General features: G+C 41.0%; 1 protein-coding gene across 1 annotated transcript; it reads left to right on the forward strand.

Annotated features, from left to right (window-relative positions):
• The first annotated feature begins 1,122 nt into the window (after nt 1-1,122).
• Sdb (SAXO downstream of blistered) lies at nt 1,123-24,371 on the forward strand. The gene is made up of 6 exons (XM_072901469.1): nt 1,123-6,023; nt 10,714-10,997; nt 11,196-11,462; nt 14,459-14,805; nt 14,992-15,194; nt 15,363-24,371. The coding sequence occupies exons 1-6, from the start codon at nt 2,046-2,048 to the stop codon at nt 23,211-23,213; spliced, it is 12,930 nt and encodes a 4,309-aa protein (XP_072757570.1). The 5' UTR covers nt 1,123-2,045; the 3' UTR covers nt 23,214-24,371.
• Nucleotides 24,372-24,597: the final 226 nt, after the last annotated feature.

A 24,597-nucleotide genomic window follows, 5' to 3' on the forward strand; every position in this document is an offset into this window, starting at 1 on the left:
CTGAATAATGGACGTTGGCGACACTTGTTCGTCGCTCGTCCGGTTACGAGGGGCACCGGCTACGAGCTTCGTCGTACTTTTGTATAAGCCTACGTCATCGCTCGGTTTACATCGTGGCATCACGATGGACCGGTTCTGCGAAGGTGCTCCCACCGCGTGATTTCTTCCTCGCGGTCGCACCGCTCGTCGCTCGTCGCTCTTCGCGATTTTTCTCATTGCTAAATGTTCAAAGGAAAAAGAATATTCACACGCGCGTATGAATCATTGTGCGTTGCTTATATAGAAATAAGTATCAGACACACACTCCACTCGAGTCGCGTGTAGAATACCACGCCTTTACGCCCATGGGGCTTCCTCTTTTGTCCTCTCTCTTGTCCATTATTTTTTCACATTTCATCGCCGCGTAACAACGTTATTTGTATGCGTCATATTACTTACGACTGGATTGTAATAATTTTTCCAGTCGGTTGCCATTTCTTCTCTATAATAGAAAATATCGAATACAAGAGAGAGAGAGTCACGGTACGATTAAAGCGATAAAAGCTTATATTGTAACAGAATTTAATTGTAAAAGTTTTATTTAAATATGCGTAATCCGGGATGTGTTTTATACGGTTTAATCTGCGTATATGGAGGGGAGTTTAGTTTGGATGAATTTTATCCGCGCGTATATATAGCGTGTACGAGAAATCAACAGGTGTACGCGTGCACACCGATGCAGAAAAGATAAAAAGACCACATCCTGCGTTACGTAACCGCGTATCGATGCGCGCACGTGCGCACGAAGCGCGTCTATGTCTACAAGTTGGCGTAACATTAAATATCATGGAGTAACTTTCATTTTTGCGCTAGACGAAAAATTGCAATTAAAAAAAAAAAAAAAAAAAATAATGCGTATTCAATTGTACCGGCTCACCGCACAACGTCATAATCAATTCGGTTACTGAATAAAAATCCATGTCATTTCTCTATTTTGTATCCAAAAATTACCGACGCGAGAGTTGAATATTTCCCGTCGTTTTTCCTCTGGAATTCCGTTCGCTCGCTTTATTGGAATTCGACATTGACATGTTTGCGATCGGCGTTATCGCCGTACGTAAATATACGCGTGGCGAAGAAACGCCGTCAGATAAGCCGAGGAGACGAAGAAGGACGGATGGTAATCTGTCGCGCGTCACAACAATAACGCGCGCAGAGCGATATATACACCTGGTCGGCGGTATAGCGGTGTGTACGCATCGTGCGCTTCAACATCAGTTACCGCGTTACCGGTCGTACATAACGAACGCGAATACGTCCCACGCCGTGTGTGGGACACACGAGGATGGGTGGTAACATCCCACGCCGAACCAACGGGTCACGTATGAGCGTACGTGTGCAGAGGTTCCGCCGCGGTGCGAAAAGTAGGGATGCCGGTGTTCTCCAGGCATAAAAGGTCCATGGTCCGTGTATGTCAGTGTCAGTGAGAGAGAGAGAGAGAGAGAGAGAGAGAGAAAGAGAGAGAGAGACAGACACAGTGTGGAACGACGGAGAACACCGTGTGGTTACCTAGATCAGCGACGGCGAGTCACCGCCGATGCCACATCGACTCGCGATATCGAATCGAAAGCATCGTCGGTCGTATACGCGGATTTGGAAATCGTCTTGACCGTACTTTTAACCGGGAGGAAGGATAGAGGGAGAAAGAAAGAAAGATAGAAAAAAAAAAAAAAAGAGAGGGAGTTTGCCTGGAAGCGAGAGCGAGAAGCACGCGAGCAAGGAGCTCGTATTTGACGCGAGCGAGAAAGTTCCGAGGCTCGTGTACAGAAGAAACGAGTTTGTAAACGAGGCCGGTCACAGCGGAGCTTCAGTTCTCGATGAGCGATACACGCGAGCGGTAAAGGTTTGCGATGATTTAACAATCGTATGTGTGTTTGTATATGTGTGCGCGTATGTGTTTTGAAAACATTTTCCGTTGGACTTATGACTATCGCGTATCTTTCGCGCACTGGGTGATAATTTCTGTAAAGTAATCGGACTGTCGGTGCGATCGGAAGAATTTCACGATGACTATTCACAAGAAGAACGTCGCGTCAAAGACGAAGAATAAGGAGACGGCGAAGAATGAGGTGGCGACTACGTCCTCGGAGACGGTCGAAGTTGTATCCTCAACCAGCGTCGTTGAGGAGTCGCGACAAGTAACGGAAAGCGAGGCCAGAAGTAGCACGACGGAGGTCACAAGCGCCAGTCGTGAGATCGTCATGGATTCTAAAGGTAACGTAATTAAAATTATCGAAACATCTCCACAAATGGTTCAGCAGAGCACGTCTAGTTACAAGGCCGGCAAGAGTTCTCAGGACTTTATAGCCGGAGAACAGACGCAATCGATTAAGCAAGCGAAGACGACGCGCGAGATTCCACGCGAGGATGTGAAATCTCTTTCGCAAAGTCGTATGATTCGAGGAGAATCGTCTGAACGAATCAATCAATCCGTACAGATGCAAACTCAAAGCGAATCTCGCTCGACGGCTCAACAATCCATTTCGTCGAGCACCTTAATCGATAGTTCATCGACGTGCGAGGATCACAGGGGACATGGTCGATCCACTGTTGTGGACATAAAAAACGGGGATCATGCTCCAGTAATTCAAACGTCGTCACGAGCGACCGAGAGTACTCGCGCGAGCAGCGAAACGTACGAGGCGGTGACGAAAGACGGCCAGACAGTGACAAGTAAAACGAGAATTCGCGAGACCGGGGAGAGAATCGACGATAATGGCAGGGAAGTGTCTACCTCGAGTCGGGAAATCGACAATGAGAATACAGTCACACCTTCCCACCTGACAGTCATTAAGAGTATCGACGACACCGTTGATAAGAGCGCTCGTGGCGCAGATTCGAAATCGGCGAAATCGAATGTCGAGGTATCGACTCGCTGTTACAAACCCGGCCAATCCGCGTGGGACGGCACGTTCGTCTACGAGAAGCCCGCCACTCCTAGAGGTAAGAATGTCGTCGACAAAACAGTATACGTGAGTTCGAAAGTTGATGGTGACGCGCGGGACAGCGAAACGAGCGTTAAAGTCACTCAAGAGACCTCCACCACCGAGGAGGTTATCGATCAGGTCTCATCCTCGAGCACGACCGTGGTACGAGATTCGAAAACGGTCATCGACGAAGGTCAACTGTCCACGACGACTCGTCCTCGTGATATCACGCCGGGGAAAGTCGCCGCGGACACGACGGATTTCGTCGGCAAAGAGAAACATTCGAAAGGACCAGTTCGTTACTCGAAATTCGGCGATTCGACGTGGGACGGGAGTTTTGTCGTGGAAAAAACTCCGACCCAGAAAAAACGACGTAACGATTCCGACACCGTAACATTTCGCGGTGATAACGTCGCGGAAACGATCGAGAGAAAAGATTTTCGCGAAAAGAGCGTGGACGGTACGTACGAAAAGGAGTCGTCCGAGAGCGTGCGCGTCGTAAAAGGCGCCACAGATAGCACCAGATTTATTTCCGAGGAGCGACGTGACGTAAGTAAAGAAAGTTTGACTCGTATCGACGATGCGTCTCCGACGAGAAACAGGGAAGAACATCCTGCTCGCGTATCCAGCCCGTCTCATCGAAGGGTCGTTAGACCCGGCGATTCCACGTGGAACGGTGAATTTGTTTATGAAAGACCAAAACAAGATGATGCGAAAAAGCGTTCTGCCGCGGATGTTACTGTCGTTAGACGAACGGAGAAACATCATGATTCCGTGGACGTTCAAGATGTCACCGAAGAACAGAACGTATCCGAGTCGGTTTCTTCTTCCTACATCGTCGAATACGCCATCTCTAATGACAAGAAGAATGTCGAGAAAGTTACATCAGTGTCCGAGGTAATTCTTGAGGAAGATGTTACCGAGGATAAAACGACGCAAACGACGCGTAGTGCAGAAAGCCCCGAGAGACCGTCAAAACCAGAAACAGGCTCGCGCTGTTATAAACCTGGCCAGTCCACCTGGGACGGTACCTTCGTCTATGAGCAACCCAAGACGCCTGATAGCCGAAAACCGTCAGATAAGCGTACAGTGAAGACCATCGATATTCGGGATGTTACGGAAGACAATTCGATTAATGATGCCGACGTCACGAGTACCTCTTACATTGTCGAACATTCATCGAGCCAGCAGAGTTTTTCAGACATCAGGGATGCCAGTCTCACATCTACGATTTACGAGACGGTCGTTTACGAGGGACGTCCTGTTGAAATGACAATCCGATTCGACAAGGATACATCTCAAAGCCAAGTTTCAAATGTCAAGGAACGTCAGCCTAGTCTTTCTCCGCGTCTTACGAGTCCCGAGAAGACACCCAAGGACAGAGATTTGCGAAGTACCAAGCCAGGATCGTCCACGTGGGACGGAACCTTTGTGCTGGAGAAATCACAAGAGAAGAAACGACCGCCCAGCAGAGAATCCACCGATGGCGGACCATCGGAAAAATCTCGTCCAGCTGACAGCAAAGAGACATCCGTGACCACGTCGAAGAAACATGTCAGCGAGACCATCGATCTTCAAAATATTACACAGGACATATCTGGCACGTCGGAGATTGTAGAGTCCGTTATTGTGGAACAATCGGAAACGCGCGAGAGTTACACAGATTCGTCGAATCTCGATTTTTCAACGACTTCCGTTGAAACTGTCATCATTCGCGATGGTCAACCAGTAACGACACAGAAAACAGTGACTACTATTCAAGAAGGACCGGCGAAGGGGTCATCTACTGATAACATAATCATCGACGTTAAAGGGAATAAAACTCCCGAGAAGAAGAAGGAGCCTCATACGGACGATAAAAATTATCGGCCTACGAAACTAGGATCGTCAACGTGGGATGGATCGTTCGTATACGAGAAATCAGACGAGAAGAAAAAGATATCGAAAGCTACACATATTGGAATTGATAAACGTAGTCCGACTAAAGAAAAACCGGTTGTTACCGATCACAAAACAGTTACAATATTGGATACATCGAGAGATAAAACGAGTGTTGCTGCTGATTATTCTACGAGCTCTACGACCGTTGAACAAACTTTCGTTACCGATTCAAAGACATACGATATATCGAAAACTTCTATCGAGGAAGATAAAGCGCACATCGATTACGAAAGATCGAAACAGCCTATCGACGAGAGGCCTAAACCGTCACCGCGACAGCGTCCGGAGGATGCTAAGAAACCTAAGGATGAAGAACCACAAAAAAGTCCGACCGAAAGAACATATCGACCGTCGAAGCCAGGCGCCTCCACTTGGGACGGATCTTTTGTATACGAGAAACCAAAAGAGAAACCGGGAGATAGAAAGGTAGCGAAAGAGACTGTCAAAATTACGGATAAACAGAGTCCAATTAAAGAAAAACCACGTGACGTCACTGATCACAGAACGTCTATCACGATACTGGATACTTCGAGGGACGTAACAAGTACTGCCGATTATTCTACGAGCTCCACCACCGTCGAGCAAACCTTTGTCACCGACTCAAAGACATATGACGTATCGAAAACCTTCATCGAGGAGAGCACGCAGGATAAAGTGCACGATAGACCGAGACAGCCTATCGACGAGAAGCTCAAACCGTCACCGCGACAGCGTCCGGAGGATGTTAAAAAACCTAGAGATGAAGAACCGCGGAAAAGTCCGGATAGATCATATCGACCGTTGAAGCCAGGCGCCTCCACGTGGGACGGTTCTTTCGTATACGAAAAACCGCAGGAAAAATCGCCCAAGAAACCAACAAAAGCGATCGAGGAGCCGAGAAAATCGCCAGATGAGAAACCGATCTCTCGAAAAGAGCCGGATGAGAAGACACCGCGACAGGATGTCACCGAGAGTCAATATATCAAAGACGTCACTGATATCACATACGAGGATATCACGCGCACGTCCGAGGCAGTGCAGCGATCCTCTTACGTAATCGATCAGTCTTCAAGTTTTACTTCCGTGCAAGACGAGCGTGTCATCACTGAGTTTACCGTCGATGCACGCAAGGATGTGGTGAGTAACTATGAGACATTAAAATGCTTCTTTATTACCTATTTGCAGTTGGAAATTGTTATTTAAAACTGCGACTCGCATGTTTATAATTTTCCGGAATAATATTTATAAAATATTACAAATACAACTTAACTTTCTTTTTATAATTATTTCAAGAAATATAAAGATAATAAGTCAAATCTTATATACAGGATGTCCGGTCGCGATCCTCCCATAGCTCAAGGGCAGATAGAGCAGGTCAAACATATATATACATATATATAAAATATCGTTTGCTGAGCGTTTTTAATTAATAGTTTAATAATTATTGCGCAAATCGCAAAATGGTAGAGGACTTTTATGTTCAGTTTGACTTGCTCTATCTGTTCTTGAGTTATGGGGCGGTCGCGACCAAACACCCTGTATATATATTTTTAAATGCCCCTATATCTAATACTTCGATAATTGACGGAGGCCAGATGTCGGGCAAATTAATAAAAATGTTATTGAGAGAGACACTTTGAGCTCAGTCCTTGCTCGAACGATACTTTCACTTACCATTCGGGCGAAGGCTAGTATGTTCACGAGTGTGTGGCGTCGTCGAAAATAAATCTGACGTAATATTCGCAGCGGGACAGTGGAGGGTCAAGTGTGTAGGGGAAGGAGGAGAATTCGTTTTTTGTTTAATCATGTGAGACGGACAGACAGATTGTGTTTCTGATCTGAATTTCTGCACGATCGAATCCTGATTCGTCAAACCAATATAAAGCTTTGAGCGAAAATCGATATTTCACAGATGAAAGCACACTCGAAACCTATCGTGCCTCAATCGTTATACATATTATATAATCGCTTTGCATTATCCCAATACGCGCGATTCAGAAATTTACGACGCATTCCAGAAATATTATCACTGCTATTCGAGAAGTCGACTCGTGATAACCTTTGCTTTTTATTAAAGACAAAGTGGACTTTGATATTTATAATTGTGATTTAAAATGTTTTCTTTTTCCTCTTCCCCCATCTCTAAGAAAACCGTCCATACATTTTAGCACAATTATTTTAAAAGAAAAATTATTTTAAAAAATTATTTAATTATTTTAAAATAATATTATGTTACTAAAATATTATTACGTAATGTTATATGATACGAGGATTATCACATACTCCGATAAAATTATGCTTTGAATACATTATGTTAGATGGTATTGGCGTGGAGATATCTTCAATCGAAACTCTCTCTCTCTCTCTCTCTCTCTCTCTCTCTCTCTTTCTTTCTCTCTTTCTCTCGATCGTTATTATTCATTGTTATTATTTATTATTATTATACTCATTAAAGGGAATGCATATACAAAAAAAAATTATTACGACTGTTCATACCGCAGATAAGAGTCCTCGGGATCACCTCTGGCGTGTGCCGCGGGCACACAAGTGTAATCATCTGCAATCAAGTTCAATCGAGCGCGCGCAAAGTGACAATAATTGCATCCGATATCAGGAAATTCGGCAGTGATGTCACCGTCCAATGTAGTCCGCTTAATGCACGACCAATTGAATTTCACGCGTGTTCCGCCTCGCTTATCGCGCGGTCGCCTCATTCAAGTGCCATAGAAATCTTACAATTAATTAAGAGACGCCACGTTGAGAAAGAGAAAGAAAGAGAGAAAGAAAAAAGAGAGGAAGAGACACGTGTACATTAATGTCACTTATCACGCCGATTATAGCATCCATAACAGCGTTAAATAACGCTAAAAATGATAACGATATGACAGTGAAAGATCGCACGTTTCCGATAAATTCTCATTCTATCTACGATAAGCACTGATACGCTATATAATTTAATATTGATGTTCCGTAATCAGAAAATAGACAATCGCGGCATCAACGAGTTTTACACAGTGACCGTGTCGCTTTGGCTAAAAGTTTTCATAGAAATGTCGGTCGATATCGAACGTAAAGGTAAATGTCAGGAACAACACTTTGGACTTTACTATTACTCGTAGAACATTAGTACTCTTACAATACACTATATTTAAGACTTTCAGTAGAAGCAGCTAATTTTTAATCAGACTTTCCATTCGATTTTTTTTTAATTCTTGTTTTTCTCAACTTGCCTTTTTTTTTTTTTTTTTTTTTTTAATAAAAGGGAGCTATTCGATCTTTTTCTACCGCGCTCCATTTTCTCGCAGTTAGGTAAGTTCTTAAAACCTCGTCTCGCATAAAATTTTATGATTAACGTGCACCTTGCTTATTAAAGATTCTCAACGCTCGATACTTCTTGCCGTTAACGACAGTGAACTTCCTTAACCGGAGATTCGCGGAACAATCTGAAACTTCATCCTACGTTCGCATAGCGTTTCGCGGGAATATCGGGATCGACGCCCCGAAGTTCATTCAATGTTCTATAGTTAGAATGCTCAAATGCTTCGCTTAAGAATACCTAGTTAATACAACAACGGCTTATCGCTAATAATTTATGGTGCATTTGCAGCGAGCGAATTAAAAATAGAACATTAGTAACCTATTACACGGACAATTCGTTTCCCTAGTTCGTTCCAATTTTCACAGCCGTGACTTTACTCCGGAGTCTCGAGATGATCGATAAAATGCTTTAGCGCTTACACACGTATTTCCCGTCGGTATCGTTTCATCTATCTTGAGTAAATATGTGTGTATGTTGTGTGTACATTTGTCTATATGTTGAATAGATATCGCGAAAAAAAAATCTTCAAGACTTCTAAAAGATTTCTCGAGGAAATTCTCTTCGATTCTATCTATTTAAACGAAGATGCTCAACGAAGAATGCACTTGCGTCACTTGTGATTTCCATCTACCATCTACCATCTACCATCTACCATCTCCACGTGACGTCGTTAACTGGAACGATCCATTTCGATACCATACACAGTTTACACGGACTGTTTTTGATTGTTCAACATGCAAACAGCTATACAGAGAGCGTGTCCTACTTGCATCGAGATGCGATGATGTGAACAGCGTGATATCTGTGAACACACGTGATCGCGTTTCCTCGCTGAATCGGTATTACTATTTTATGACGACGCGAGACGTGCAACGCCTGTATTATGACATCGATAAATACGTGATATTTTATTAACGAAACGCGATCGTAGTTCTTTCAAACGAGAATCCGCCGGCAGACTTTCACTCACTCTATGAAAAACTAATGGCGCAGAAATACGTTAATTTTTTTTTCTTTAACAAGTTTTTTTTCAAGAGAGAAAATTATGCTCGTCGCGCGAAAACTCGTGGAACCGAAATTATGTAAACGAGCTTCATTATGAGCGACTCGCTCGTCGATATCAACGTCAAGGACGGGCAATCAGCTTAAAGACCCAAGCTGCTTTAACCGCTAATTAAACGCCAAAACTTCATTTTGACGTGCTTTATGCGAATTACGCTCGAGTGTTAAAAACGGAGAGTAAAGGATTTGGCTAACAGTATCAGCAAACGTTATTTGCTTCGTTATAGAGTTACTGCGTCAAGTTGGAGAACGAGCGTGCTTGTGACTATAATGAGGAGCTCCAACAGACCGAAAATAGATGCGCAAAATTTTTAAACGAATGCATAATGTAGCGCGATACGATAATGTAGAATTTTAATGTACGTTTTAAAATGTTAAAATTCGATGAAAGATTAAAAGTTATGAAGCGGAAGATACTTTAAAATCTTTTACATTTAATTTAAATAAAAAAATAAAAATTCATCGACGAAAAATATTCAAGGTTTTAAAACACGCATGCCAATAAAATAATCTTTTTTTATAATAAATAAATAATTGTTTACATCGACACGTACAATATTATATATTAATTCCAGTTCCCGTCTATTTTTGGAAGTCGTATACAAAACGATGAGAATTATATTAAAACAATGAAACCGAATTACAAAAGTACAATTTGATGATTCGACAAGCGTTACACGATATGTTGTAAGCATAAAAGCCACATGTGCACCAATCTCGTGTTACCTGCATTCCGTCAAACTAAGCACCACCGGCGTTATACTAATCTCGCTTATGCCCGCGGCGCTCATTATGCATCTACGTTTGAAGCCCGGTAATGAACGCCTACGGAAAAACGAAGCCGCATTTACGTCGTTATTACGCCTTGCAATCTGTGTTAACGTGCTGTCAAGACGTTTATCGCGGACGATTAGCATACCGATCGTCACGATCGTAATTCTACGTTTTTTTTTTTTTTCTTTTAAATCATTGTTATGACATTGACTTTCGGAAAATGTGCATAGCGCTATCGTAAAGTCATTACGAACAAAGTAGTGTCAAGTTCGTAAGTGGCATAGCTAGCGAATGCATAACTGATCGTCTCCGTTTCCTGACACTTCCTACCACTTTTTACGCTACATCAATTCGAATACTTGGTCATAACATGTCTAAAGCAAAGTATATATATACTCATAATGTATATATAATATAATCCTAGACAGATATTAATTTGCAGAAGGCTGATAATGCTCGATATAGTTCATGTAATAATTAACATCACAGTTTGCACTACGCGTTATTGTAGTAATTATTGACAGAATGATAATTATGGCGACTATTGACCGTATTAAGATATCGCAAGTGGATATTTCTCGCTATTCCGTTATCTCTAGATTATAATAGATTATAATTTTATAATCAATAGAATCGAAGAAGTAGGTAATTTGTTTTTGTCGAAATTTTCAGAGAGATGTCACCGAGTCAACGAAGGAATTTATCGACAAAGAGCAGGTGACTAGCATGGTAGCGCGAGATGTCGTCGATGACACTCGATTCGATGCCGTCACCGGCTCGGAACTCCAATCTCCAGCGAGTTCCACAAAGAAGCCATCGCCGGAGCGGCCCGGTTATCCTCGCGGAATACCTGGACTCAGGGAGGACGATCGACCGAAACCAATTCCCGCCGCTGGAAAACCCAGTCGACCTTCGCAGCGCGAAAAAAGTCCTCAGCGATCGGCGGAACACGATAGGTGAATAAGAAACATGAATAATATATTTTTATTTAATTTTTTATATAATTATGTATTATTATACACTATATTATGATATAATATATCTCTCATTTTATTTACTTGTTTTTCTCTCGATAATATTTCAAAATAAGAAAACATAAAAAAGAAGAAGAGACAACTGGCGAAAATTATATATATTTATAATTTGTTGAAAAGACCTACTAAAGCCCGAGCAAAGTCACCTGAGAAGCCTCGTGATTATACATCGCCGACTAGAAAACCGCAACCAGCGGCCGGCAAGCCGAGTTGGTCTGCGGAGAAGCCTGAAAAACCAACGAGACCGGAACAAGATGACAAGCCGAAACGAGGAGATCAAATTTCAGATTCTGTCGACGAGGACACAAACGGCCCTAAACCGATACCGGATATACTTTCGAAAATCCCCTTGAAGGAACAATGTATTTGCGAGCTTTGTACTTGCGGGTAAGTCTTGCGTTGTGTAATCTAAAATTTTTTTCTTACATGAATATACACGGAAAGAGAAACTGATATAATTAAATTTTAATCTGAATTACATATTGCTCATTAGATCAAAAATTTTTTATTTCACCTTTTTTTCGCTCTTTAATTTCTCTAATTTTCTAATTACTTTTACATCAACAATTTTAATATATCGCGAGGAATATAATTAACAACTATAGCCAGCGCGAGTATGATTTAATTTAACTTATCTGCACGTTCGCTGCGGAGATGAACATGACTGACCTACTTTGAAACACCATTAACAAGATCAGAATACAAAACTTGTCGGAGTCGAGATACAAATTCAGGAGAGAAATACAGGAGATTGTCTTCAAGGCCATCTTTTGTACTCTAATAAATTTATTGGAATGATCTATTCAAAGCTGGACGTACATTTGCAGTATACAACTATATCTACCGTGCTCTTTAATGTTATCATAATACAAGATATATTATTCTTACTGCTTTTCATACACACAAGTATGATCACAAGTTTGTTATCAAAAGAGTTTACTTTTTTCCCATTACATTATTTTTAATCTAATTAGTAATAAATATAACTAATAAATTACTAATAATTACTAATAAAAGTTGTAATATTTCTGTTTAATACGATTCAAATTTTGTTGTAAAAAATAGCAAATAATTATTTAATATTGTTGTATATTTATGTAGTATACCAGATATACTACTTTTACATTTTCCCACACTCGAGATTACACTTTATTATCAAAAGAACTTATCTTTTTTTTTATGTGATAATTAAATTATTTTTTATTATCACTGAATATTCTCATTCAATATGGTTTAATTTTTGCTATAAAAATATTGATAACAATTTCATTAAAAAAAAAGGCATATCTTACCTACATCTTTTTCAGAACACTCTATATACGTATGCATAATGTGCAAAAGTAGGACACGAGACAGATCCTTTTACGGCAAGTTGTTTCTGGGCGATGGCAAGTCACATCGCACAGGATTCCTTCCTTATTCGAACTTTTTCCAACGTACCTTTATATGACAATGACGAATCGCATAAATTTCAGATACAACTTTGGTAATTGAGTTAGACATACCATCATTTTTGAAGGACATTTAGTGCCTCTTCCAAGAAAAACGGTTGATTATTTAAAACAAGATTAATGTTGCAACACTTTTAGTTTCCTTTTTAAATTTTTGACGTACGAAAATATCAAGAGGCGAAAAGAAAGTTAAACCTCGACTTAAGCATATGGCTTTTTCAATAATGATGTTAATTACGTGATGTTATATATATATATATATATATATATATATATATATATATATATGTATGTATATACGCGTGTAAACTAACCGTCTTGTCAGATTGAAAATCTTGACCTAGATAAAGGCGTAGATAGATTCGCGAGCGAGAGACGTAAACTCGCGGAAAATTAGTCGTGTCGTGACCGTCTCTAGAAGTAATTTTTGTCTATTTGCTAGCGATTAGTCGTCGGAAATTTCTACGTAAGTCTGCTTAACTTTGAGAGATCTGATATAATTTCTCTCTTCTGGTTTAACACGGCTCTAAAGGAACGTTCAGAACGCGTCACATGTAACGCAAAGTTTTATCCAATAAAAAATACATGAGAATATACTCGGCTTTCTGAGACCAAGTCTGACATTTACGGAATTGCATTCCGACAGTAAAAAGAAGAGTAAGAAAGAATGACAATGATTGGAAATGTCGATACTGCTCAATATAGTTGTACAAAAGTAGGATATCCCATATACGCGAAATCACACTCTCCAAATAAGTCGAATTGCTCTGCATAAAATATTGGCAAGGATACTCGTTCCTTTTTTTTCTCTCGTCATCTACGTGTAAACCGATTGCCTTTGAAATATAAAATATCTCCATCGGAATGATGCATGTCTCTCAAAAAGGAAAGATGTTTTTCATTAATTAATAACGATCAATGTCAAAAAAAAAAAATTTATAGCCGACAGTATCGTACAACATTTTTTATGCAATCGTGTTGTACAAATATTTGTTTAATATTTTTGTCTATAATCAGACCAAAGAAAGTGTCTAATTAATTGAACATGTATTAATAACAGTTTACTTATGTCACATTACGTATGCATTATTATAAATTGAGTCCTATTAAGTAAAATGATTTATCGTATCGTAATTCTCACATTATTTAAAAATATTTATCTTTAATAATATGTAATATGTATATGATATCAAAGATAAAATTTTATTATGATATCTAATATGATATCATTAAAATGCCGTGTATTGAATGAATTAATCATTATAATCTGAAAACTTGATGAGCTTCATTAAAAAAGAGTGACGTCTATAATAATACGTACAAGTAGTTGCGTGACAATAACTGCTTATAGGTTCGCAATTACATGAATCCAGGATATAGTTTTTGCTACAGATTACAATGAGATCATGATTCCATTTCTCTATCCATCTTGCGCGCGGTAATGGCGTGCTGCAAATATTAACTTCGAGAGTAACGAGACATTTAAAATCACGACACAAGCGCGCGCAGAGACCTTTATACTCATTATAAAAGGATTGATGCCCTTTTGCGTCATATTTAAATCTGTGTATGCACCGAGCCTTTGTCATGCGCCAGCTTCGTTCGAACGAATACAAAAGCGGATAACAAGAATTTTCTGCGAAGAGAAAACGCTCTTCTTTCTCTTTATTAATATTAAACAGGTATATATATATATATATATCGTCGTACTAAATACATAAGAGTATAGGTGGAATGTTTTTTAATAAAATATGGATATTTCTATTTTTTAATATGGATATGCAAAAGTTTTTCTTTTTTTTATCTTTTTTTGTTTTTTTAGCAAAACAAAAATGTTTTTTCAAAGCATACTCATTTCTCATAGCAGCTAAGAATTGTCGCAGACATTGAATTTATTTTTATTCTGAATTCTAATAAATGATAATATTTTAGACGTCATCGCTGCCCGCACAATTTACCTCAAGAGTTTGAGTTTCCTTACGAAGAGCCGGTGCATACCGTGACTTCCTATCGCCAGGATTACGATGAAAAACACGTGGAGAAGCAAACGAAATATTATCATGAGGATCATCTGCATACAGAAGGCGAGTTTATCGGCTATAGGCGAGACGATTATGTGGCTACTAAAGGCGAGAGAATGCCGATTAAAAAACCACAAGACCATCTCAAGCCTGAGGGTGAATTCGTCAAAAGACCGAAAGAAGAGGCACCTACGAGAGGTGAGAGGGCACCTGTGAGGAAACCACAGACAAGCTTGAAACTCGAAGGAGATTTTGATAGTAAGTTTTAACATTTGCTTGAGTTTTCATTGAACTGTCATTTCTTTACTATAAATTTTATTCACAGATACAGACACACACACACACACGCACACATCATTTAGCGATTTTTAAACGTAGCAAATTAAATATTCTTGTGTAAAATTGTCTGCATATTATATGGAAAAAAATGTTATCACTTTCTAGCTACGACAACAACAGAGCTGGTTTTCACTGGTACTCCGGGCGAACGACCAACCCCAGTACGTCGCAACACTTACACAAAGATAGAGGGTGATTTCGTTGATGAAACGACTACGCGGTCTCAATATATTGATCATCGCAATATTCAACGCGCTGAGATCATCAAACGAACAGACAACCTCACTGTAGGAGAGGGTGAATTTACTGTTAGTATCTTGAGATCTTAATTATCTTGATAATAAATATGTCGAAAAAAATTATCTCTGTCGAAGAAAGAAAATTGTCTTTGCTTAAAATATTTATAAGATTATTGTAATCCTTCCTATTTTCTTTCATCTTTATTACTGTCGTTATTAAAAAAAATTATATTTCAGGGTACCTCTCATATAAAGGAAGATTTTCAGACTCATGTTCTCGAGCGTGAGCCTCAGCGACCGAAATATCCAGAAGACATCGATCGATTTTATAGCAAAACTGATATCACAGATAGCATTACAACCACCCAGGAGCAATATCGAACTTTCGATCAGACGGATTACAAAAGCACTGTTGTTGTTAGAAGAGCTGATAATTTGAGACCCGAAGGACCCTTCGAAGCATTGCCTCATACGAAAGATGATTATATTATACCGATATTGCCACGCAGGCCGGAATTACAGAAACCTAAAGATAATTTAAAACCCGAAGGTCCTTTTGAAGGCCGACCTAAAGATGATTATAAACCTACCAAAGGTGAACGCGCTGACGTTAAACGACCTGAGGATAACTTGAAACCAGAGGGACCATTCGAAGGTCGACCTAAAGATGATTATTCACCTAAACGCGGCGAACGACCTGAAGTAAAACGACCAGAAGATAACTTGCGTCCTGAAGGATTGTTTGAAGGACGACCTAAGGATGATTATCGGCCAACTAAAGGCGAACGAGCTGACGTTAAACGTCCTCAAGATAATTTGAAGCCAGAGGGACCGTTCGAAGGACGGCCCAAGGATGATTATACACCAACTAAAGGAGAACGCGCTGACGTTAAACGACCTGAGGATAACTTGAAACCAGAGGGACCATTCGAAGGTCGACCTAAAGATGATTATTCACCTAAACGCGGCGAACGACCTGAAGTAAAACGACCAGAAGATAACTTGCGTCCTGAAGGATTGTTTGAAGGCCGACCTAAGGATGATTATCGGCCAACTAAAGGTGAGCGAGCTGACGTTAAACGTCCTCAAGATAATTTGAAGCCAGAGGGACCATTTGAAGGACGTCCCAAGGATGATTATACACCAACCAAAGGAGAACGCGCAGATGTTAAACGCCCGGAAGATAATTTACGACCAGAAGGTCCTTTTGAAGGCCGACCTAAAGATGATTATAAACCTACCAGAGGCGAACGCGCTGATGTTAAACGTCCTCAAGATAATTTAAAGCCAGAGGGACCGTTTGAAGGACGGCCTAAAGATGATTTCATTCCGAAGACAGCGGAACGCCCTGACGTAAAGCGACCGAAGGACAATTTACAACCTGAAGGTGATTTTATAGATCGTCCAAAAGATCAATATACACCTGGTGAGAGACGTACGCCGATTAAACATCCGGATAATTTGTATCCCGAAGGCGACTTTGCAAGACCTGAACTAATACCTTACGGTCCTGGTGACAGAGCATCTGTCGTACGTCACCCAGATAATCTGTTTCCAGAAGGGGAATTTCCAGATAGAAAAATCGAGCCTTTTAAACCGGCCGAACGTAGAACTCCTATTAAACACAACGATAACCTTCGTCCAGAAGGTGATTTCACAGGAAAGCCTAAGGATGATTATAGACCAACTAGAGGTGAACGTGCTGATGTGAAACGTCCCGAGGATAATCTAAAACCAGAAGGACCATTTCAAGGACGACCGAAAGATGATTACAGGCCGACTAAAGGAGAGCGTGTAGACGTCCGACGTCCGGAAGACAACTTACGACCTGAAGGACCATTCGAAGGTCGCCCAAAAGATGATTACTCGCCTAAACGTGCTGAACGTCCCGAAGTAAAACGTCCGGAAGACAATCTACGTCCCGAAGGTGACTTTGAAAGACCAGAAAAGGCACCATATGGTCCAGCAGAAAGACGTACGCCGATTAAACATCCGGATAATTTGTATCCCGAAGGCGACTTTGCAAGACCTGAATTAATACCTTACGGTCCTGGTGACAGAGCATCTATCGTACGTCACCCAGATAATCTGTTTCCAGAAGGGGAATTTCCAGATAGAAAAATCGAGCCTTTTAAACCGGCCGAACGTAGAACTCCTATTAAACACAACGATAATCTTCGTCCAGAGGGTAATTTCACAGGAAGACCTAAGGATGATTATAAACCAACTAGAGGCGAACGTGCTGATGTGAAACGTCCCGAGGATAATCTGAAACCAGAAGGACCATTCCAAGGACGACCGAAAGATGATTACAGGCCGACTAAAGGAGAGCGTGCAGACGTCCGACGTCCGGAAGACAACTTACGACCTGAAGGACCATTCGAAGGTCGCCCAAAAGATGATTACTCGCTTAAACGTGCTGAACGTCCCGAAGTAAAACGTCCGGAAGACAATCTACGTCCCGAAGGTGACTTTGAAAGACCAGAAAAGGCACCTATTGGTCCAGCAGAAAGACGTACGCCGATTAAACATCCGGATAATTTGTATCCCGAAGGCGACTTTGAAAGACCTGAACTAATACCTTACGGTCCTGGTGACAGAGCATCTGTCGTACGTCACCCAGATAATCTGTTTCCAGAAGGGGAATTTCCAGACAGAAAAATGGAGCCTTTTAAACCGGCCGAACGTAGAACTCCTATTAAACACAACGATAATCTTCGTCCAGAGGGTGATTTCATTGGAAAGCCTAAGGATGATTATAGACCAACTAGAGGTGAACGTGCTGATGTGAAACGTCCCGAGGATAATTTAAAACCAGAAGGACCTTTCGAAGGACGACCGAAAGATGATTACAGACCGACTAAAGGAGAGCGTGCAGATGTTCGACGACCGGAAGACAATTTACGACCTGAAGGGCCGTTCGAGGGTCGTCCAAAAGATGATTATTCGCCTAAACGTGCTGAACGTCCCGAAGTAAAACGTCCGGAAGACAATCTACGTCCCGAAGGTGATTTTGAAAGACCAGAGAAGGCACCTATTGGTCCAGCAGAAAGACGTACGCCGATTAAACATCCGGATAATTTGTATCCCGAAGGCGACTTTGCAAGACCTGAACTAATACCTTACGGTCCTGGTGACAGAGCATCTGTTGTACGTCACCCAGATAATCTGTTTCCAGAAGGAGAATTTCCAGACAGAAAAATGGAGCCTTTTAAACCGGCCGAACGTAGAACTCCTATTAAACACAACGATAATCTTCGTCCAGAGGGTGATTTCATTGGAAAGCCTAAGGATGATTATAGACCAACTAGAGGTGAACGTGCTGATGTGAAACGTCCCGAGGATAATTTAAAACCAGAAGGACCTTTCGAAGGACGACCGAAAGATGATTACAGGCCGACTAAAGGAGAGCGTGCAGATGTCCGACGACCGGAAGACAATTTACGACCTGAAGGGCCGTTCGAGGGTCGTCCAAAAGATGATTATTCGCCTAAACGTGCTGAACGTCCCGAAGTAAAACGTCCGGAAGACAATCTACGTCCCGAAGGTGATTTTGAAAGACCAGAGAAGGCACCTATTGGTCCAGCAGAAAGACGTAGCCCGATTAAGCATTCAGATAATCTTAAACCTGAAGGCAAATTTATCGGTAAACCGAAAGAAGATTTTACCCCCACCAGAGGTGAGCGTGCGGATGTTAAAAGACCAGTAGATAATTTGAAACCGGGAGGTCCATTTGAAGGCCGGCCGAAGGACGATTACCAACCGGTGCGTGGAGAACGCATGGATATTGTTAAGCGCACGGATAATTTGCGTATGGAAGGAGATATAGAAACATACAGGTCGAGAGATGAGTACATTGATTTCGTGATACGTGAAAAAGTCGAGGTTACTAAATATCAAGATAATTTACGTATGGAGGGTGAATTCATCGATACGAGAACGCGAGACGATTTTAAAATTGTTAAAGGAGAACGTGTAGACGTTGTTAAGCATCATGATAATTTAAAACCCGAAGGTCCGTTTGAAGGCCGTCCAAAGGATGATTTCTCACCCAAGAAAGCAGAAAGACCTGAAATTAAAAAACCAAAAGATAATTTAAAACCAGAAGGTGATTTTGTACGTCGACTTAAGGAAGAAGTACCGAAAAAAGGTGAGAGAGCTGACATCAAAAAACCGAAAGATAGTTTACGGCCGGAAGGAGAGTTTGAAAGACCCGAGAAAGCTCCGATCGGTCCTGCAGAGAGACGTTCTCCGATTAAACATGCCGATAACTTGAAACCAGAGGGCGAATTCGAAAAAAGACCTACACCTAAAGAATTTAAACCTGCAGAGAAACCAGTTGTAAAGAAACCGCATGATAACTTGAAACCAGAAGGTGAGTTTGTTTCCAGACCGAAAGAGGAAGCGCCGAAGAAAGGTGATAGAGCTGATGTTAAGAAACCGAAAGATAATCTTATGCCCGAGGGTAATTTTGAAAGGCCAGAAAAGAAACCGATTGGTCCCGCGGAGAGACGTTCTCCGATTAAACATGCGGATAACTTGAAACCGGAAGGAGAGTTTGAACGACCGAAATACGACGAATATCATCCAGCAGAAAGACCTCAAATAAAGAAACCGTCTGATAATTTGCGTCCAGAAGGTGATTTTGAAAGGCCGGAGAGAAAGCCGATGGGTCCAGTGGAGAGAAGAACTCCGATCAAACAAGCGGACAACTTGAAACCAGAAGGTAAATTTATAGGCAAGCCTAAGGAAGAAGCTCCAAAAAGAGGAGATAGAATGGATATTAAAAGACCTGAAGATAATCTTAAGCCTGAAGGAGACTTTGAGAGACCGGAAAAAGCTTCAATCGGACCGGCGGAGCGACGAACACCTATCAAGCATCCTGATAATTTGCGACCTGAGGGTGAGTTTGAAAAACGTCCAAAGGAAAAGACGCCTCTCAAAGGTGAAAGAGCAGATGTTACCAGACCGAAAGACAATTTGCGATCAGAAGGTGAATTTGAGAGACCTCAAAAATCGTCAATCAAACCAGCAGAACGGCGAATGCCGATTCGACACGACGACAACTTGTATCCGGAGGGTGAATTCGTTGGGCGACCGAAAGATGACTTTATTCCCAAACGGGCTGATCGACCAATTCAGAAGAAGCCTAAGGACAATTTGAAACCTGAAGGAGAATTTGTAGGTAAACCGAAAGACGATTACAAGCCGATTAAAGGAGAGAGAACCGAAATTGTGATACATGAAGATAACTTGAAGATGGAAGGCGACATAGATGTTTACCGATCACGAGACGATTACGTGATTACATCTAAACGCGAACGCGTGGATATTGTTCAGCGGGAGGATAATCTAAAAATCGAAGGTGAATTTGTCGATATTCATCGACGAGACGATTATCGAGTCACACGTGGTGAACGTAGTGAAATTGTTAGACACGAAGATAATCTTCGTCCCGAAGGTGATTTTGTACGTAAACGTCCGGAAAAGGCACCGATAGGTCCGGCGGAAAAAAGATCTCCCATCAAACATCCCGACAACTTGAAGCCGGAAGGTGATTTTGTGCAGCGGCCAAAAGAGCACGCACCCACTAAGGGTGACCGAGCAGCCGTGAAGAAGCCCAAGGATAATTTAAAGCCCGAAGGTGATTTTGAGAGACCAACGAAATCGCCCATTGGTCCTGCTGAACGACGATCACCCATCAAGCATTCCGATAATCTTCATCTAGAAGGAGAATTTGTCGGTCGACCGAAAAAAGATACACCATTGAAGGGTGATCGAGCGGATGTGAAGAAACCGAAGGATAATCTTCATCTCAAAGGAGAATTCGCGAAACGTGTCACGAAGAAAGTAGAACCGGCCGAGCGAAGAACGCTGATCAAACACGAGGACAATCTACATCCTGAAGGAGACTTCTATATTGTGCCGAAGGACGATTTCATTCCGAAGAGAGGAGATCGCTCGCCGGTTAAAAGACCTCAGGACAATCTTCGTCCTGAAGGTGAGATGGAAGTATCTCCGAAGAATGATTACAAGTACGTGAATGGAGAACGTGTGGAAGTGCGTCGACACGAAGATAATTTACGTATGGAGGGACAGATAGACATTCATCGTTCGAGAGATGACTACAAGAAAATTACAAAAGTGGAGAAAGTGGATGTTAAGAGACGCGAGGATAATCTCAGAATGGAGGGCGAGTTTATTGATGTGCGCCGCAAAGACGATTACGTACACGTGGTTGGTGAACGCGTGCCAATTAAGAAACATCCAGACAACCTTCGATCGGAGGGAGACTTTGACAGATATCAGAAAACCGTGATCGGTCCTGGAGAAAAAAGATCGCCAATCAAACATCCGGATAATCTCAAGCCAGAGGGTGATTTTGAACGTAGAATTGCGGATAAGGTTGGTCCCGGCGAACGACGAACCCCTATTCGTCATGCCGATAATTTGAAACCCGAAGGTGACTTTATCGGACGTCCGCGCGATGACTTTACACCTAAAAGGACGGAAAAGCCGGAAGTTGTGAGGAGAGAAGATAATTTAAAGATGACGGGCGATTTCGAAGGCACAACGTCTCATAGATCGACCTACACGGTCGTGCGTGGCGAACGCGCGGACATCAAGTCGCATGAAGATAACTTGAAGATTAGCACGGGCACCATGGAAACGAAAACGACTACCAGAGATACTTACACACCGTCTAAACCTTCTCCCGCCGATAAAATAGTGAATCGCCGAAAGCATATGGAATCGTCTATTTCGCTTGGTGACGACACTACTGTGATGACTACGACAAATCGACGCAACTACAACACCTATACGAAGCGTGCAGGAAAAGATATTGCTGCTAAGATGAGTCAGATAGAATCAGATACGAGGAAGACAGTGGAATCGCAAACTCTGACAGATGGAACGGTTATTACAACTATAAAACGTACTACGACCTCCGCTCAGTCCGATCAAAGAGCCGCCAATGCCCAAACTGTTACTCATCATCAACAACAACAACGTATTACCGATCATCGTACTCAACCGATCGAGGACTCGGCATCTGGACCGCAGCCCGTTGATTCACGAAAAACGGTATCCAGTCAGCACCACGAACAGCATCAGAGAATGCATCTAAGCGAGCAACATCTGCGATCGCAAAATATTACGCAAGCTCGTCGAACGGTCGAGGACAGATCGATCACGGACGGACTGAATCATCGAGGACAGATCGTACGAGGAGAAGACCATACGTCTCGTTACGCGATCGACTCTGTGCATGGCGAACATCACAGACAACAACATCAGCACGTGGAGCGTCATCATCAGGAAGTGGGTAAGCGCGATTACGTGAATATGCAACACGTGGAAAATCGGCAGAGATCCGCAACGAGACAACAACACGAACAGCACACTATCTCCAGTCAGACGCGATACAATTCGAGCAGTCCGGAATTCCGACAGATGATCAATGGGCAAACGATCGTGGAACAATCGCACGGCGATTCGGCCAGGAAGATCAGTCATCATCGTAAGAACGTGATATCCTCCTCGTCGGCTGACGTCAACAATGCAGTGCTTTATCGTAGCGGTGGCGCTACTACATCCACCGAAGCGCTTCACACGATCTCATCGACGGCGGCGGATCAACGAAAAAGTATCTCGAATCTGGCCGAGAGCGGACAGTACATCAGCAATTCGAGCCACAGCAACGACAGACATAGTTTGACCTCGCTACATCGCAGTTCTAAAGAGGTGAATCCTTGGGCCTCCTCCAGCTACGAACGCCCGCAAAGAGTCGTGCGACACGACAACCTCACCGTCGGCGGAAAGTTCTATTCGCAGAGCGAAGCAAAGAGCTACGGAAATTTCTCGCAGAGCTCTCAGAAAGTGGAACGAGTACAGAAGCAAACGAATGTATCCCACATTAATTTAGGCGATGGCAGTAACGTCAGTTCTAGCATGTACAAGAGAGAATACGTTCCTAGGCATAGGGGACCGTGTCCAGCCGCTCTTTTAGAAGCAAAACAGGCGCCCTTCAAACATACCAGAGACACATCGAAGCACAAGTTTTACATGCCCGTAATCTCCAATTAAATTGACTCATTAAAATTTAACGTTTTATTATATTTCTTCAGAAATATTGCTTTATGCTTATGATGCTTTGCATATACATATATATTGATGCATTCTAAATCAAAGTTTTTCTTGGAAAAGTAATTATATTTACATATAATAAATAAATATTTGTTATATCATGTAGATATATATAGTTTTCTGAAAGCTCTACTTTGTTATATTGACTACATATGAGTATATAAAGATATATATATAATACTTAATAATTACAATATTAATAATACTTAATAATTATAATATTAATTAATTAAATGATTTTAATTATAAATGATATAATTTTAATGATAATTAATTATTATAATTATTAATTTATTATTAATTTTATATTAATAACTATAATAATTATAAAAATATATTATATATATATAAAAGAGATACGTACTTTACCGTAAATCTTACTTTTCAAGGTGCTCATTTTTTCCATGACTGATAATCTGAAAAAGATTGTTTTGATAATGCGGGCTGTGATAAACTCGCGCTTGAAAAAAATTAATTTATTTTATATCTGTTGAAAAATTATGCTAAGTAAAAATAATCGCGGGTATTTTTATAGTTATTTCGAAATTACGATATCAAGAAATCAGATGTAATTTACCATGATAAGTGTCTCTTAGCAATATTAAAAATATAAACTGTTGAAATACGTATATATACACGATTACGTATATCACGTATATTGTTATTATGTATATCATTACATCAGCGTTATGATGTTATATTCATTAATATATGCTATTCCTTTTTTTTAGGACGCAGTCGCAAGTGAAAATAATTACATTGTTGATATATATATAAAATATCGACTATCGCTAATTTTTATCTGTCCACAAGTAGATGGATGACCGTTACAAATTTTTTTCTTCTTAAAACACGTGTATACAAAGCAATAACTAGAGCTTAAATCCGTGATATGATCGGACCTGATGGAACGTTAGTTTCGTCCGATAATTAGGATAGTACGCGCATTATATATTATTCTTTATTTTGCTGACTCTATAAAGTTTTTTATTCGCAATGAGTTCTCTCGCTTATATTTTATTTAATTTGCAGCTTGTTTTATTGTCGCACATTTAACACGTTAAACTCTAAGAATATATTTTCAATATGTTATTTAAATATATATTGCTTTTTTTTCTTTATCCCCTTTTTAGTTGATTAATGTCCGTTATAAACGGATAATTTAACTACTGTGTGTGGATATTGGTTTATTTACTTTATATCGAACATTTATTTTAATTTTTTGAATAAAATTGATTTGTAATTATTTGTCGCATGAATTTTATTTGATACCTTTCAATTTATTTTATTTTATTAATTCCCTTGTGCAATTGAATACGATAGG

The sequence above is a fragment of the Anoplolepis gracilipes genome, chromosome 10, assembly GCF_047496725.1.
Source record: "Anoplolepis gracilipes chromosome 10, ASM4749672v1, whole genome shotgun sequence".
NCBI lineage: Eukaryota > Metazoa > Arthropoda > Insecta > Hymenoptera > Formicidae > Anoplolepis > Anoplolepis gracilipes.